The sequence below is a fragment of the Emydura macquarii genome, unplaced genomic scaffold (assembly GCF_026122565.2).
Source record: "Emydura macquarii macquarii isolate MOO-44397 ecotype Brisbane River unplaced genomic scaffold, CSIRO-AGI_Emac_v2 contig_1363, whole genome shotgun sequence".
In the NCBI taxonomy this organism is placed as follows: domain Eukaryota; kingdom Metazoa; phylum Chordata; order Testudines; family Chelidae; genus Emydura; species Emydura macquarii.
In genome coordinates this window covers 13,532,770-13,547,831 of record NW_027131500.1, presented here as the reverse complement: position 1 = coordinate 13,547,831, position 15,062 = coordinate 13,532,770, and the positions used below count along the sequence as shown (strand labels likewise).

Here is a 15,062-nt window from a genome sequence, read left to right as displayed (position 1 = left end):
TTAGAAGGCTGTTTATGGCTGCCAGCCAGATGTGTGATGGCTCAGAAGGCAGGATGCAGATTGTTGCTCTCTGGCTGTCCTCTGCTTTGTCAGCCAGGGAGTTGATGTAGATCTCACGGTCACATTTTGCCATGGTCCAAAAGGCCTTTCAGCTGTTTACATTCTTGGACATCTCTTTGCTTACGTGCTTCTTCAGAAAGCCAAGGTATCTTGGTTAAGCCTCTGAAGCTGATTGTTCCAGCCGTGGAATGTAAGATAGCGTTACAAATACCATTCCAGGTCATCCCTGCATCGTCCGTGAGGGTACCGAGGTTACATATGTGATCCATGATGGCCCGTATGTATTTCATGGCTTCAACAAGATCCTCAGAAAGATGCTGGACATTGTACTGGTGGTGGAAATATGGCTTGCAAGAAGTTGGAAGATGCAGTGAGAGCTGAGTGACAACCAGTCTGTGGTCTGAGTTTGCTGGTGCTTCTGAACCGCCAAAGACTCACAGACAAGTATGGGAGGACTTTGTGTGTGGGGGTGGGGTACAGAGGGCATTGTCCCCCCCAAACTGCAGCGCTGTAACTAGAGCGAAACAGTCCTGTGGCAGCTCCACTCCCCCCACACCTCCTTCTTGAAGCCTTGCCCACTGGCGCCATCTGGAGCAGGGCAATGCAGGGTGGCTGCTGCTCTAGCTGTTGCGTGGAGCGCGGCACTCCCCCATCTGCTGCTGATTTCCAGGGCTGCAGCTGCTTCTCAGCTCCCCGCCCCCTTTGACTGCTCACGAAACTGGTAAGAGCTGCGCAGGTGGGGGGACCTGGCTCTGGGGCCAGCAGAGCCCTCGGGGAACAGCGACTGTGTGTGTGGTTGGGGGGGGGCACCCTCCCGGGAGGGCACCCTCCTCTCCTGGCACTCAGCCCCTAGTTACTCTCTCCCTGCACCCTGAATTATCCCCTGCCCACACTCAGCCCCTACGTACCCCTGCTGCACTCTGAGCTACCCCCTGGCTGCACACACCCCTCCCCGTGCCCTGAGCTACCCCCTGCCCATATACAGCCCAGAAAGGGTGTGCTCTGCATGTGAAGATGGGCATGACCCAAACACCATTTAAGGAAAGTGCCACCCCAATGACCCCAACTTCCTGAGAGTCCAAACCAGACCTTTATGGAATGTTCTAACACTTTATGGAACGTTCAGTCAGGTCAGGTTAGAATTGAGAACCTGCTACTGCTATGACCATAAGCAGTACAACCTGTATTGGTCAACACCGAGTGCTGGGTGGCAGTTAATTAACCCAGAACATTCAGGAAACGCCAACGGCTTTGGGCAGAGGAGTGCCTGAGGAGGGTAGTGGAACCCCTGATGGAGGAAATGTCGTCAAAAGGCAGATGAGCAAGTTCACTTAGTGTATTTGCCAACAGCATCCACACAGGACAGATTGGCCTTTCAACCATAGCTGATAACCAGTCTAGGAGTGGAGCCCTGAAGGTAGGCAGATGGAAAGTCTCCTCTGCACTGGCAGCTCCTGCAGCATAGCTGGTTCCAAATGTATTGACTTCTGTCCCTCCTTTGGTCCAAACCAGTGAAACCGAGAGGGAGATGCTGACACATGGGCAAAGCAGTGCCTCCATAATATTTGCCCATGCTATTGCAGCCATATTATATGGAGAGGACACTCCATCCTTTCTGGCAGCATGGACACAACACAGAAGGTGGCAGATACAGGTTCAGCTGAAAAAAAATAAGAAACTAAGAACTATCTCGCTTTGAAACTTGAATGTTAGGACCATGGCCCGAGACTGACAGACGATGATGACCTAGAATACACAAGCAGCATATGAAAATCAGCTTCAGTAGACTGTGAGCTATACAAACTCAATGTTGACATTGCAGCACTTCAGGAAACAAGACTTGCAGATGCTGGTTCTGTTCAAGAGGCTAATTATACCTTCTTTTGGCAGGGTGAAAGCAGCGAAGAAAATCGTCTGCATGATGTCATTTTCACTCTGAGAAATAAGTGGCTAAAGCTCCTAGAAAGACCTATTGGGAAGTCAGAGAGCATTATCTCATTTAAATTTCAAACGATTATTTGCTTTGTGAACATCATTAGTGCTTATCTACCAACACTCAAATCTAGGCCCAAGGAGGAGAATACATTTTATGATTCTTTGTATCAAGTTATCAAAAGAATACCATCAACTGAGTAACTTTTCCTCCTTGGTGACTTCAATGCAAGAATTGGCCAGATTGCCTAGGATATTTTGGCGTTGGCAAGATGAATGAGAACGACTTCTTGAATACTGCGCCTAAAACCAAATGTGCATTACCAATTCATATTTTGCAGGAAAAGATTGCCACAAAATGTCATGGCTATATCCACGATCAGGCCACTGGCATCAATTAGACCTTGTCACTGACAGGAGGAAAGACCTACCTTCAGTGCATAACACTTGCATGTTTCACAGTGCTGACTGGGACACTGACAACTCTTTGATCATTAGCAAAGTGAGGATTACAGCTACAAAACTATATAGAGCAAAATTTGGGAGCAAGCCCAGAATCAATGCTTCTAACATCCAGAGGAAACGCCAGGCGTTTGTGAAGGCTTTTGAACTCAGGATGCATGGGAAGTCACTACCAGAGAAGGCAGAGGAATCTTGAGAAGATTTAAGAACAACAATCCATGAAACCACTTTATCTACATTTGGGGGAAAGAGATAATCAGACTGATTTGAAGAAAATTAAGTGGAACTATTACCTTTTATTAATAGTAAGAACACAGTGTCATGCTGGCTGGCATTTATTATGTTGTTTAACATCAACACATCAGAATCATAATAATTCATGTGAGATATGCCATGTCAGGTACTGTTAGAAAGGCTGTAATGTGCTAAGTAAGATGATGATGTTTATGTTCATGTGTTATATCTGTAATGGAAGTTATGGATATGGTTGATATATCTGTATTACAAATTGTGCTGTGTCTGGGCGACACCCCAGACGGGGTGGTTGCAGCACGAGCCTGCTTAATGGCCCATTAAAGAAATTCACAGGTACAATGGGCCCAGGGGGAAAAGCCAGGGATGTACCTGATGAGTCACCAGGACTGACTCATGTGACTCTGGACTCCATCTTATTCCTGTAAATTTCCACAAGCAGCATGGCAAAGGCCAAAGGACATAAAAGGCAGCTGCACCCAGGGCTGTATTATCAATTAGGCACAATAGACACAGTGCCTAGGGCCTACAAAACTTTCAGGGCCTATGAAATTTTTTTGTATATATAATTTTTTATTTTTATTTAAAACCCTATTTATTAATAGCTTAAAATCAAATTAGTTATTTCGGTCAGGGGGCTTACGAAGGCAAGTGTGCCTAGGGCATGCAAAGGTCTTAAAACGGCCCTGGCTGCACCACATCCATTTTGTCTTCAGTCTACCTGTGGATCAACTCATCTACAACTGAACTGAAGCTTTGAAACAAAGGACTGAGACCCATCTATGTACTGGATGTACACCAAAGGGACTATACAAGCCTGGAAACTCCACAATTCTACTAGAAGCCTGATATATATGGACTTTCCAGTTATTTGTATGTATGTGATTGCTTTAATCCTTTAACATTTCTCTTATTGTTTCTTTCTTTCTTTCTTTTTATAATAAACATTTAGCTTTAGCTAGTAAAGGATTGGCTGGCAGCGTGGTATTTTGGGTAAGATCCAAACTTATATTGATCTGGTCCTGTGGCTGATCCTTTGGGGTCAGGAGAAACCATTTTAGCATAGAGTTTAAATAACTGGTCTCTTTACTGGACCTAGTGGCTGATTGGGAGCCAGAGACTGAAATGCAGTGAAAGGGGCTGTGTATATTTTTATTTTGGCTCTTGATAACCAGTGTGGGGAATCAGAAAGCACTATTCATGGCTGGTTGGGAAGTCTGACTTCAGTGTCACCCACCAGTGTTGGGAGAATCTGTTCTCCTTTTACAACCTGCCCTGACCTTAGCATTTTCAAGTGGCTACCCTAGGCATGGACATGTTACACACAGCTTATCTGGAACACAATAAAAAGCCAACAGAGGGAGCACCAAAGTGAGATTTCGGAATGGAAAACTAAGGTACAGCAAACAAGCAGACACTGTGCAAATCATTACTGGACTAAGCTCGGTGAAGAGATACAGACAGCTTCAGATACAGGAAATCTCAGTCATGTATGATGGCCTAAAGAAAGCTCTAGGCTCCACTGTCAATAAGGCTGCCCCTCTTAAATCGCAAAGTGGTGAAATTATTAGATAAAAGTAAGCAGCTGTCTCGTTGGGTTGAACATTATTCAGAGCTATATGCGCAAGAAAGGAACATCACCAGTGAATCACTGGATCAAATACCACCTTCGCAGGTCATGCCAGAGCTAGATGTGGAGCCCACTGTAGAAGAGCTAAGCAAGGCCATTGATTTGCTATCAAGTGGCAAGGCTCCTGGAACAGATGGTATCCCAGCGAGAAATTCTTAAGTGTGGGAAAGAAAGCCTACTACCATATCTCTATCAATTGCTACTTAAATGCTGGAAAGAGGGTGAGGTGCCACAAGAGATGTGTGACACAAACATCATCACTCTGTATAAAAACAAAGGTGAAAAAGGCAATTGTAACAGCTACATGGGTATCTCGCTACAAAGTGTAGCAGGAAAAACTTCAGCAAAAGTCATCTTAGTGCACCTATATCACAGTTCAAAATCAGGGCTGAAAGATCAACTATAGGTATGATATTTTCTCTGCATCAACTTCAAGAAAGCAAAACTGATCATTGTACTTAGCCTTTGTGGACCTAACCAAAGCATTTGACACAGTCAGCAGAGCAGGTCTATTTGCAATACTAGAAAAGATAGGATGTCCATCAATCTTGAAAGATGGAGTGTATCACCACACAAGATCAGACGGGAAACTCTTCAATTTCTCAGGATTTAAGGGAAACTAAAGTAAAAAAGGTGTTAATCAGGGAACTTCTATTCGCTGATGATGCTGTCCTTATAACCCACGATGACGATGTACAGGAACTCATGGACTCAAGTGCTTGTCAGACATCTGCTCTCACCATCAGCATTAAGAAAACAGTTATATTAGGATAGTGGATTTCACAAGATCCTTTAATCACCTTAAATGCAAACCAGTTAGAAGTAGTCCAAAAGCTCAGCTATTTAGGTTCTACAGTAACTACCAACCTCTCATTGGATGAGGAACTAAATGCTCGCATTGGAAAGGCTGCCACCTTGAGTAGAGTAACCAAAAGAGTGTGGAACAACTCAAAGCTTACCATCAAAACCAAAATATTAGTGTACCAAGCTTACTTCCTCAGCACTCTCATGTATGGTGAGGAAACATGGACAACTTACGCTCATCGGGAGTAAAGATTAAACTGTTTCCGCTTACGCTGTTTACACTATATACTCAACATCAAATGACAAGATAGATACCAACACAGAGGTTTTTCAAAGGGCAAATGTACCAAGTGCAATAGCCCTGCTCAAGCAAAGATGACTGTTCTGGCGGAGTCCTCTGAGCAGGTTGAAAGACAAACACATACCTAAGGATATACTTTAAGGGGAGATATCAGATGGCCCTTCATGATGTGGGCAGGGGGTGCCTCCTGCACCTTCCGCCCATCATGAAGGGCTTGTCTGGCGCCCCGCACTTATCCACCACTCCAGCCCTGCAGCTTGGCGCCGGCTCAGAAGGGGAGGCCTCACCCCCTCACCCCCTGGCCTGGGGGGGCTGAGCGCCAAGTCAGCCCTTCACGATGGGCTGAGGCGCGCAGGAGGCTGAGGAGCAACTGATCCCGCTTCCGCTCCTGCACCTTCCCCGGTGTGTCATAAAGGTCCTGCCTGGCCTGTCCTCCCCCTCACATGCCAGAGGGGTGAGGCCGCCCCTTCCAAGCTGGTGCCACTGGTATAATGTGAACTCAGGTGCAGTCTTAACTATTGAAGGCCTGCTGTTGTCCCATAATACGTATAAATTAGTTTTTAGATTTAAAATGTGGTTAATGATGAATCTTGCTAATTTTAAAATTCTCTTCTGTGAGATTTGTCTCCCTAAAAATCCTTAGTGACCTTAATTGTTGCTGGTTATGTTTATTATATGTAATTGTTCAGATAAATTAGTTGTGCTGTTCATTTATGTTCCCTTGGAATATACTTATTTATTATAGTTGAAACTTGAAAAATCATGACTCTTTTTAAATGGGGATAATACCCACCTTTTGGAGATGCCCCTCAGAAGGAATCATAGATTCCAAGGCCAGAAGGGACCACGGAATCATCTAGTTTGACCTTCTGTATATACCGGCCATAGAACTGCTCCAGAATAATTCCTAAAGCTTAAATTTTAGATAAAACATCTTATCTTCATTTAAAAATTGTCAATGATTGTGTCCCCTGATCAATTGTTCCAATGGTTAATTACTATTAAAAAGGTACACCTTATTGCCGCTCTGAGTCTGTGTAGCTTCAAATTCAAGCCATGGGACTGCGTTACACCTGTCTCTGCTAGAGTGAGGAGCCCCTTATTTTATAGCTGTTCCCTGTACACTTGTAGACTATGTAATGGTAAGCAAATTAGCACGAGTCTGTCATTGGGCCGCATGTTTTGTGAATCCTTTAATCATTCTCAAGGCTCTTCTCTGACCCCTGGCCAATTTAGCAACATCCATCTGGAACTGGAGCCTAGTCCAACAGTCCAGGTACCCGAGGGAAGGATCCTGGGAAAGTGGAGACCTGTTAGCTTTTGTTGCCGGAGGTTTTTGCCTTCAGGGCTGAGCCTGCCAGCGGCCAAGCAATGAACACAGGGCTGTGCCCGGGCAAGGCTTGGTGGGGGCCCGCTGCAGATCCACGCCCGCCTGTACACCTCCCCCGCACAGCGCCCCTGGCTCCGCACTGCGCCCCGCCCCCCGTAGAACCCAGGCCCTCGCGCCCCCAGGCCGGCCGGCCGGCCACGTGCCCCAGCTCCTCCGGCGATTGGCCAGGACACGCCACGGGGGGAGGGCGCGAAGCTTGCGAGCGCGCGCTCCCCGCCCGGCCAGCTCACTTCGAGGATGCGCGCTGACGTTGCGCCGCCGACGCCGACGCCGCCCTCCTCCTGCTGGCTGGAAGCCGGAAGTGGGCTGAGCTTGGCGTCCGGCAGGGGCAGGGGCAGGGGCAGGGGCAGGGCGGGCAGCCCGGCTCTGGCAGGCGGATGGGAGCTCGGCTGCTCCTGGGCGGCGGTCGGGGGGCGCCGGGAGGGGAGAGGAGCGGGCGGCGCGGGGGGTCCCGGCGCGCGCGGCTGGAATGGTGCGGGCGGCGGCGGGCGGTGCCTGCGTGCTGAGGAGGGAGGAAGCCTGCGCCGAGCCGCGATGGAGATGCTGCTGCTGCCGCCGGTGTGAGTGCGGGCGAGGCGGCGGCGCGGGGGGGGCTCGGGGATGCCCCGGGCGAGTCCTGCTGATGACGTGGGGAAATCCCCAGGGGGGTGTCTCCCCCTCCCCCCCCCGGCCTCCGGGCTGGGAAGCAGATCCTTCCTCTTCCCCTCCCCCCCGGCTGGTCTCCGGCATCCCCTGCCCGGGGGGAGGCGGCAGCTGTGGTGCGGGGTCCCCCTCCTGTTGCCCGGGCTTGTCCCCCTGCTCCCGTCTCTCGTGTCAGCCGGATCCTGGCAGGGGAGCTCCGGACGCCGGCAGAATGCGCCTCTCCCACCAGCCAGCTCTGGGTCCCCTCTGCCCTGTTGGCGATAGGACACGTTAAAGCCTGGCGAGAGCTACAGCAGCAGCTCTGCTTGATCGTCTTAATGCTGCTGTCTATCCCCCGCTCCCTCCCCGCCCGTGTTAGCGGGATTGGTCTCAAAACGGGCGCACCCAACAGGTAAAAGATAGTAGTGGGCAAGGGGTCGGCAGGATTTTAAAAATACTTCTTGCTTTGCACTAGTACTGGAAGGTGTGTAGGGGACGGAGTGTCTCGTTGTTCCTTGTGCAGCCCCACGCATGGCAAGGTTTCATAAATAATTCTTAAGGACTGTCGCAAGCAGGGGTAGGTGAATGAGGGAGATTGCGAAAAAGAGTTAAAATCGTGAGCAGAAAACATGGTAAAATGCATTCCCATCCCTTAAAACCAGGAGAGGAGATGCGAAGGAATGCCTTTCAAATCTGTCTCCAAAGAGGGTAATAGCACCCTCATTAAGGAAGCCTTCAAGGCAAATATGTAACCATCCTGTTAGATCTCTCTCATTTTGAGTGAGATTCTGTCACTTTTGCATTACCTATGGACATTTTTATAGCATCTGTTTTATGAAGAATGGTTTTGCTGTGCAATTCAATAAAACAATTAAAATGTCATCCATACTTGAGAAATCTGCCTGCCAGCTCTGTACATATGCATGTACACCTGTTAAAGCATGTACTGAGATGTATCATTACACTAAGATATTTCTACAGTGTTCAGGGCATGTGGATGTAATGGCTTTTTTAAAAACCAGGGTTGCTAAGCGGTAAGCATTTACATGAGTGGGTTTACGTAGGTATGTGTATTTTCTGCTTCTAAATATTTTACACAACGTTACCAGTTCCACAGTCCCAAACTTCCTCAGATTTGAAGCACGACTGTTCCAGTGATTGAACCATAGTATTATGTATAGATGTGTAACTCTTTCCCTGCCCATGGTCCTTGCAAACCCCTTTTCCTCCCTGGTGCAGTAATTTTACTTTTGGAACTAACATGTGTTTTCTTTGTCCTGAAGGTATCCCTTTTGTGCACACACTACTTTATACCCATGGTTTGGAGTGTATAACCTCACCCACCTTCCTCTGTAAAACCCAGGATTTGCCATTTATCTAGGCAGTTGACCAAAAAATTGCTATAGGCACCTTCTCCCCATCACACTGATATGCATAAATGGGAAAAATACAACCTGCTGTTCCTTTCTTTGTAAGTTATGGTAAATTTGTGCTTTTCCAAATTGCCTTCCAAAAAATGGCCTGTCTTTAACAAATCTTGCAGCTTTTGCTGCTTTTAGGAGGCCAGATTTTAGAGGAGTTAGCAGGAGATGGAGGAAAGAAGGAATTAACTATGATGGGTTGGTGCATAGGGGATAGTGGAAGTGATTATACTTATGAAACCTACTTCAGTGTATGTGGCAGCACTTTCTGCTCTTCCAAGATCTGACAGGTCAAGACTTGGACATATGATGTTAGAAATGACAACTGTCTCTCCCATCTGTTGTTTGCTGGTATTCACTAAATGTGTTGCATACCTCCATACAGATATAGACTCCTTTTAAAAAAAAGAAAAAAACCCACTGCAGGCATTGGTTGATGTGAGAGATCCTGCATCATCATGTGTGTTATAATCTGACATGCAAGTGAGGTTATATATTGTCCATGAATTATTCAACTTTAGCTACTCCTCAGGATGAGCCAAAGTATAGCTATAATAGTCCTGGAATTTCAGGAGGAGCAAGGATTATCTGAGTCAAATGGGGAGGGTTGCATGAATAGGATAGGCAGAGTAAAGGTAGTTTGAGTTTGACCATTCCTTTGATTCAGCCAACTACATTATTTTCACCCTATTTAGTTAAGCATGATAATCAGGACAACTGATCTTTTATAGCATCAGTATAGATTCAAACTACATGCCTCCACCATGCTTACATTAAGGTTCACTCCAGCTGTATACACTGGAATGTGCATGCATCATACCCTCCTTATTACACTATATTCTCAGATGCCCCAGATACAGAACCATTAGAAACAACTAGAGTCACTGTCAGAAACAACTGTAGCTCAGCTGAAGATACCACTAAACAAATCTAAAGTAATTTCAAGTATGTAAAAGAGTCCCCAAAATAGGATGCATAGTAAGGGTTTTTTTAAAAAATTCATTGTGGTCTTTACAACATCACAGCCAACTTATGACACTGCTGTTTTGTACCTTATAATGGGACAGTTTCATCACCTCCTTAGGGATTTGTGGTTCATGTATAATCAACCCCTCCACCTTAGCCGTTGTGTCTGGAAACCCTCAAAGGCACTCGGAACAGTCTTAAAGGTTTTAGAATGTGGTGTATTGTGTTAGAATGTGAGAAGTTATGGTAGAAGAGCTGTTGCTGACTTGGATGTGTGTTGTAAGCAATTGGAGAAGTAAAAGGGTAAATGTTTACTTGCAGTTAATTATCTTCTGGTTCAATATATATTGCTTAATACATGTAGTTTCAGTGTATCATTTTGATTGCTTGCTTTTATTTCTGAATGATGATCCATATGTACAGCATATAAATTGGAAAATTCAAATTCACTCTAAAAGAAATGCACTATAGATATATTTGTTATACAAATGATGCTGTATTTAGGTGTTTTGTAATATAGTGATAGATGTAAGGAAGAACTACTTCCTATTGATGTTCTTTTTGGACATTGATGCAAAATTTTTCTATCTACCAATTAACCTCCAAGCAACTTTTAACTTGAATTGTATCTGTTTGTTGAAGACACTTCCCGGAAGTTAGCTGTAAAACAAACTTTTTAAATTCATGGTTTGCTAGAATGTAGCAAGTGTTAAAGTTGGTAGTGGTTTGAAATCGTAAATAATACTGCTGACATCTCTCTTCAATAGGTGATTCTCTGTTTCTTTGTGGATCAATGCTTTTTGTCTTTCTAGTGGTTTGGCCCAAAATATTATGTTGCTAGACCTGAAATCGTGAACAGTACAGTAAACGTTGCTTTGCTTTCCTATTTGTGGTAATGCATTGCATCTGGAATTACAGGTTTAAATCTTAAATTCAGATAGCCATTATCCTCATGTATGTGCTGTCTTTTTAAAAACTTTTTGCTTTTAAAGCTACCCTAGCAGATACGATGGAAAAAACAGATCAGAGTTCCAAGTCTCTAAATCTTATGTTGAATTTGACCCTCCTAATTTGGCCAAAAATTTAAACAAGACAAATTATAAGCAGCGATTTAATCTCCACTTTAATACATTGTAAAATTTTAAAGTATTTGCATCAGAGTGAACTGTTATTGCCAAGTGATTTAAATGCCAAATAATCATGCTTGATTGTTGCTAATTTTGAGGTTAGGAAATAAAGTTGTGTAGTTCAGGTGAACACATGAGGACTGGTACATATTGTATAACAAAGTGAAACTGTAGTTTGGTGTGCTTTGTGGAAATAGCAGCACAGCCTGTAGGCATTACTGACGATAGCATAGCTTGAAAATCTGCTTGCCTACTCATTGCTGGCTAGCTCAACCAAGCAAAGGGGCTGGTATAAACGATTTTTGTAGAATTTAAATAGTCTTTTAAAAGTTAAGTGTTTTTACCTTTATGGTTGTGAGATCACTTGCCAAATATAAACAGAAGTGATGCTGTTCTTCAGACAGCTTTGCTGTCTCTGCTGTTACTCTGAGACTTTTCAGGTAGCAGCAGCAGAGACCCATTAAGAAAAGTCTGGTCATTTTCACTACTTATCTTCAGAAGAGCCTTGTGGATAATTGTCAGTTTCATGTTGCTGATGTGGAAAACTGAACATTAGCAGGCACTGGAATTTTCAAAGGAGAGGATGACCTGAAAGCTGTGAGAGATGTAGTGTTGCAGCAGCCAGGGGCTGGGAAGAGGGCTCTTCCAGCAGACAGATAAGGGTATGGGAGATTGAAAATTTATGAGTGCTGGGATTACCCTGAGATCTTTTCCACTCAGTTTCTCACCTCAGTCCCTGGAAAAATCATGGAACACAGTCCTCAAGGAACCCATTTTGTGGCACATGGAAGAGAGGAAGGTGATCAGGAACAATCAGCATGGATTCACCAAGAGCAAGTCATGTCTGACCAACCTGATTACCTTCTATGATGAGGTGCTGGCTCTGTGAATGTGGGGAAAGCGGTGGACGTTATATATCTTGACTTTTGCAAAACTTTTGATACGTTCTCCAACAGTATTATCAGCAAGTTAAAGAAGTATGGGTTGGATGAATGGATTATAATATGGATAGAAAGCTGGCTAAATCATTGGACTTAATGGGTAGTGATCAATGGCTCAATGTCTAATTGGCAGCCGGTAATGAGAGGAGTGCCCCCAGGGGTTGGTGCTGGGGCTGGTTTTGTTCAACATCTTCGTTAATGATCTGGAGGATGGGGTGGATTGCACCCTCACCAAGCTTGCAGATGACATTAAGATGGGGGGAGTGGCAGATACGCTGGAGGGCAGGGATAGGATACAGACTGACCTAGACAAATTGGAGGATTGGGCCAAAAGAAATCTGATGAGGTTCAAAAAGAGCAATTGCAGAGCCCTGCACTTAGGAAGGAAGAATCCCATGCACTGCTACGGACTGGAGACCTCCTGGCTAGGCAGCAGTTCTGCAGAAAAGGACCTGGGGGTTACAGTGGATAAGAAGCTGGATCTGAGTCAGCAGTGTGTCCTGGTTGCCAAGAACGCTAACAGCGTAATGGGCTGCATTAGTAGGAGCATTGCCAGCATATTGAGGGAAGTGATTATTCCCCTCTATTCGGCACTGGTGAGGCCTCATGGAGTACTGTGTCCAGTTTTGGGCCCCCCATTACAGAAGGGATGTGGACAAATTGGAAAGAGTCCAGTAGAGGGCAACAAAATTGATTAGGGGACTGGAGCACATAATTTATGAGGAGAGGCTGAGAAAACTAGGCTTGTTTAGTCTTAAGAAGAGACGAATGGGGGGAGAGGGAGGGAGAGATTTAATAGTAGTCTTTAAGAACCTGAAAAGGGGTTCCAGGGAGGATGGAGCTAGGCTGTTCTCATTGGTGGTACATGACAGAACTAGAAGCAATGGTCTCAAGTTGCAGTGGGTAAGGACTTGGTTGGATATTAGGAAAAAGTTTTTCACTAGGAGGGTGGTGAAGCACTGGAATGAGTTACTTAGGGAGGTGGTGGAGTCTCCATCCTTAGAAGTTTTTAAGGCCTGGCTTGACAAAGCCCTGGCTGGGATGATTTAGTTGGGGTTGGTCCTGCTTTGAGCAGGGGATTGGACTAGATGACCTCCTGAGGTCCCTTCCAACCCTAATCTTCTGTGATTCTGTCTAGAACACTGTCCAGTTCTGGGAGAACACTTCATCTAGTTCTCAGTTCGACTCCAGATTTCATCACTCAGGTTCTTTTATTTGGCACTACATTGAGTTGATGAGCAAAGCTACATTGAGTTGATGAGACTCAAACATAGGTGGGTATGGTGATTACCACACAACCAAAGTTACACAGAAAACCTCTTCATTTACATATATTTACACATTACATTGTATCATGTATTTTTGAATTGGCTTGGTTACTTTGCAGGAACCAATCCCTGTGCAGCATGTTCTGTCCGTGTGTCCATGTTTGTCACTAGTGCCTTAGCTCATGGAGCTTATTGGGCTAACATTCTTCTTTATCATCAACCTGGCTGGTAGATGTAATCCTCTGACTAGTATTAAGTGTCTAGTACATTTTCCAAAACACGTACTGGGTGTTGGTAATGTGGAATTTGAAATCACCCTAAATAAAAAGTAAGTTGAAATACATTTCTTGCAGATTGGCAAGAAATTGAGACAGAAATTTTCAGCTAAACAGAAATGTTAAATAAACTTTGTTGTCTTGTTTATTCACAGATGTACAAAACTTTGCCATCAGAAACCTGTGGATCTGAAAGATGATAATACTGAAAAACACTGCCCTGTTACAGTGAACCCTTGGCATATGAAGAAAGCTTTCAAAGTTATGAATGAATTAAGAAGGTATGTATTGTGTTCATTGTATGCACGTGTATAGGGTCCATCCATTTTTAGTTGTTCACAAGTTGTTGTTTTTTATTTTCTGCCATCAATATGATGTGTAATCCCATGAATGTAGCTTTCCTGGTAAACCAATAAGATCAGTTATATAACTAAAACATGAGTAACCATAAAGTAATTTGATGGAATTTGTACTATATATTCGGATCTCCCGTGACAAGCTACCAAGAGCTATTGCTTGTGGATTGGCTTGGCAGAATGCATTTTAAAAAAAAATAATTTCAACAAATAATATCAGTTTTTATTTTAAAGCATTTTTTCTATTTTTCTGGATTTAAATTTTTACAGTAGCAGGGGTCAGACAATAATTATTTAATGACAGTAGATATTGAGATTCAAAAGTTAGTTTATAACCATTAAACACACACATTGTTAACATCACATCAAAATACACAAAGTAAATATCCTTAAATCAAACTCAAAGTTTTCAAGCATTATTTTTCTTTCTTTGCCTAGCTGTAAATTTCAATTATTATTGATGGAAATATTAATTTGTCGGTTTGTGTGTGTACATTGAAATCAATGTTTACTGATATTTACTGAAAAAATCTAATCCTTCCAAGCCTGCTTATGGGGTATGAAAAACATTTGAAGGATCTTGTTTGTGTTTCAGTGACCCTATCTGTTGCACAATATATTCCATATAAGTTCAGTTAAGAAGTCACTTTTCACATAGGCCTCTTATGTACTAGGAAAAGTCTTTTGTCAAGTTTCCAACGAGTGCAAAACTGGAAACCTTGTGTTGACAATGTTCTTACCATCATGTCAGTTAGACATTTTACTAAGAGGGTTAGTGATGTGGTAATGAAAATAGTGTTTATAACTAGGTCTTACAACAGTTGCTAACAATGATTCAGCTGAATAGGTGTTGACAATGATGCAGAATTTTTGCAGAATTTTCCTAGTGTCGACATGACCTGAGGGTTTAATCTTCATATATTCCCATCTTTCTTCCCCATCTTACCTAAACATATTAACCTCTTTTGGCATAAAACAATGGTCTGTGTCTCTTAGTAAAGTTAGCCTCTATATTTGATCTTCACTTGTTGCATGTGGCTGTCTTCTTGCTGCTACTGACACTATGGCCCAACTTATTTATTGAGCTTTGACAGCTTGTGCCACTCCGGACAAATATGGAGATAGTCCCTGGCCCAAAAAGATTGCACTCTAAATCACAGACAGTATAGTTAAAGATACTATACATAGCTTGAGAGCAGCTATGCCCTTCTCCCAAGGATTCCTGCCCCATCTTGTGCTGCTGGATAAACTGAATT

General features: G+C 44.1%; 1 protein-coding gene across 3 annotated transcripts in view; it reads left to right on the top strand.

The window, feature by feature from the left end:
- The first annotated feature begins 7,286 nt into the window (after positions 1 to 7,286).
- The window catches only part of KLHL2 (kelch like family member 2), a 102,185-nt gene continuing 94,409 nt past the window's right edge, over positions 7,287 to 15,062 (top strand). For 2 of the 3 annotated variants that reach the window (XR_010920487.1, XM_067551790.1), the window contains exons 1-2: positions 7,287 to 7,391; positions 13,606 to 13,731. Coding sequence is in view for 1 of the 3 variants with exons in the window: in XM_067551790.1 (XP_067407891.1) it covers positions 7,366 to 7,391; positions 13,606 to 13,731 (152 nt within the window). In the remaining 2 variants the exon portion in view is untranslated. Of the gene's footprint in view, positions 7,392 to 13,605; positions 13,732 to 15,062 lie in introns of those variants that run through there. The other variant, XM_067551791.1, reaches the window with a different exon arrangement.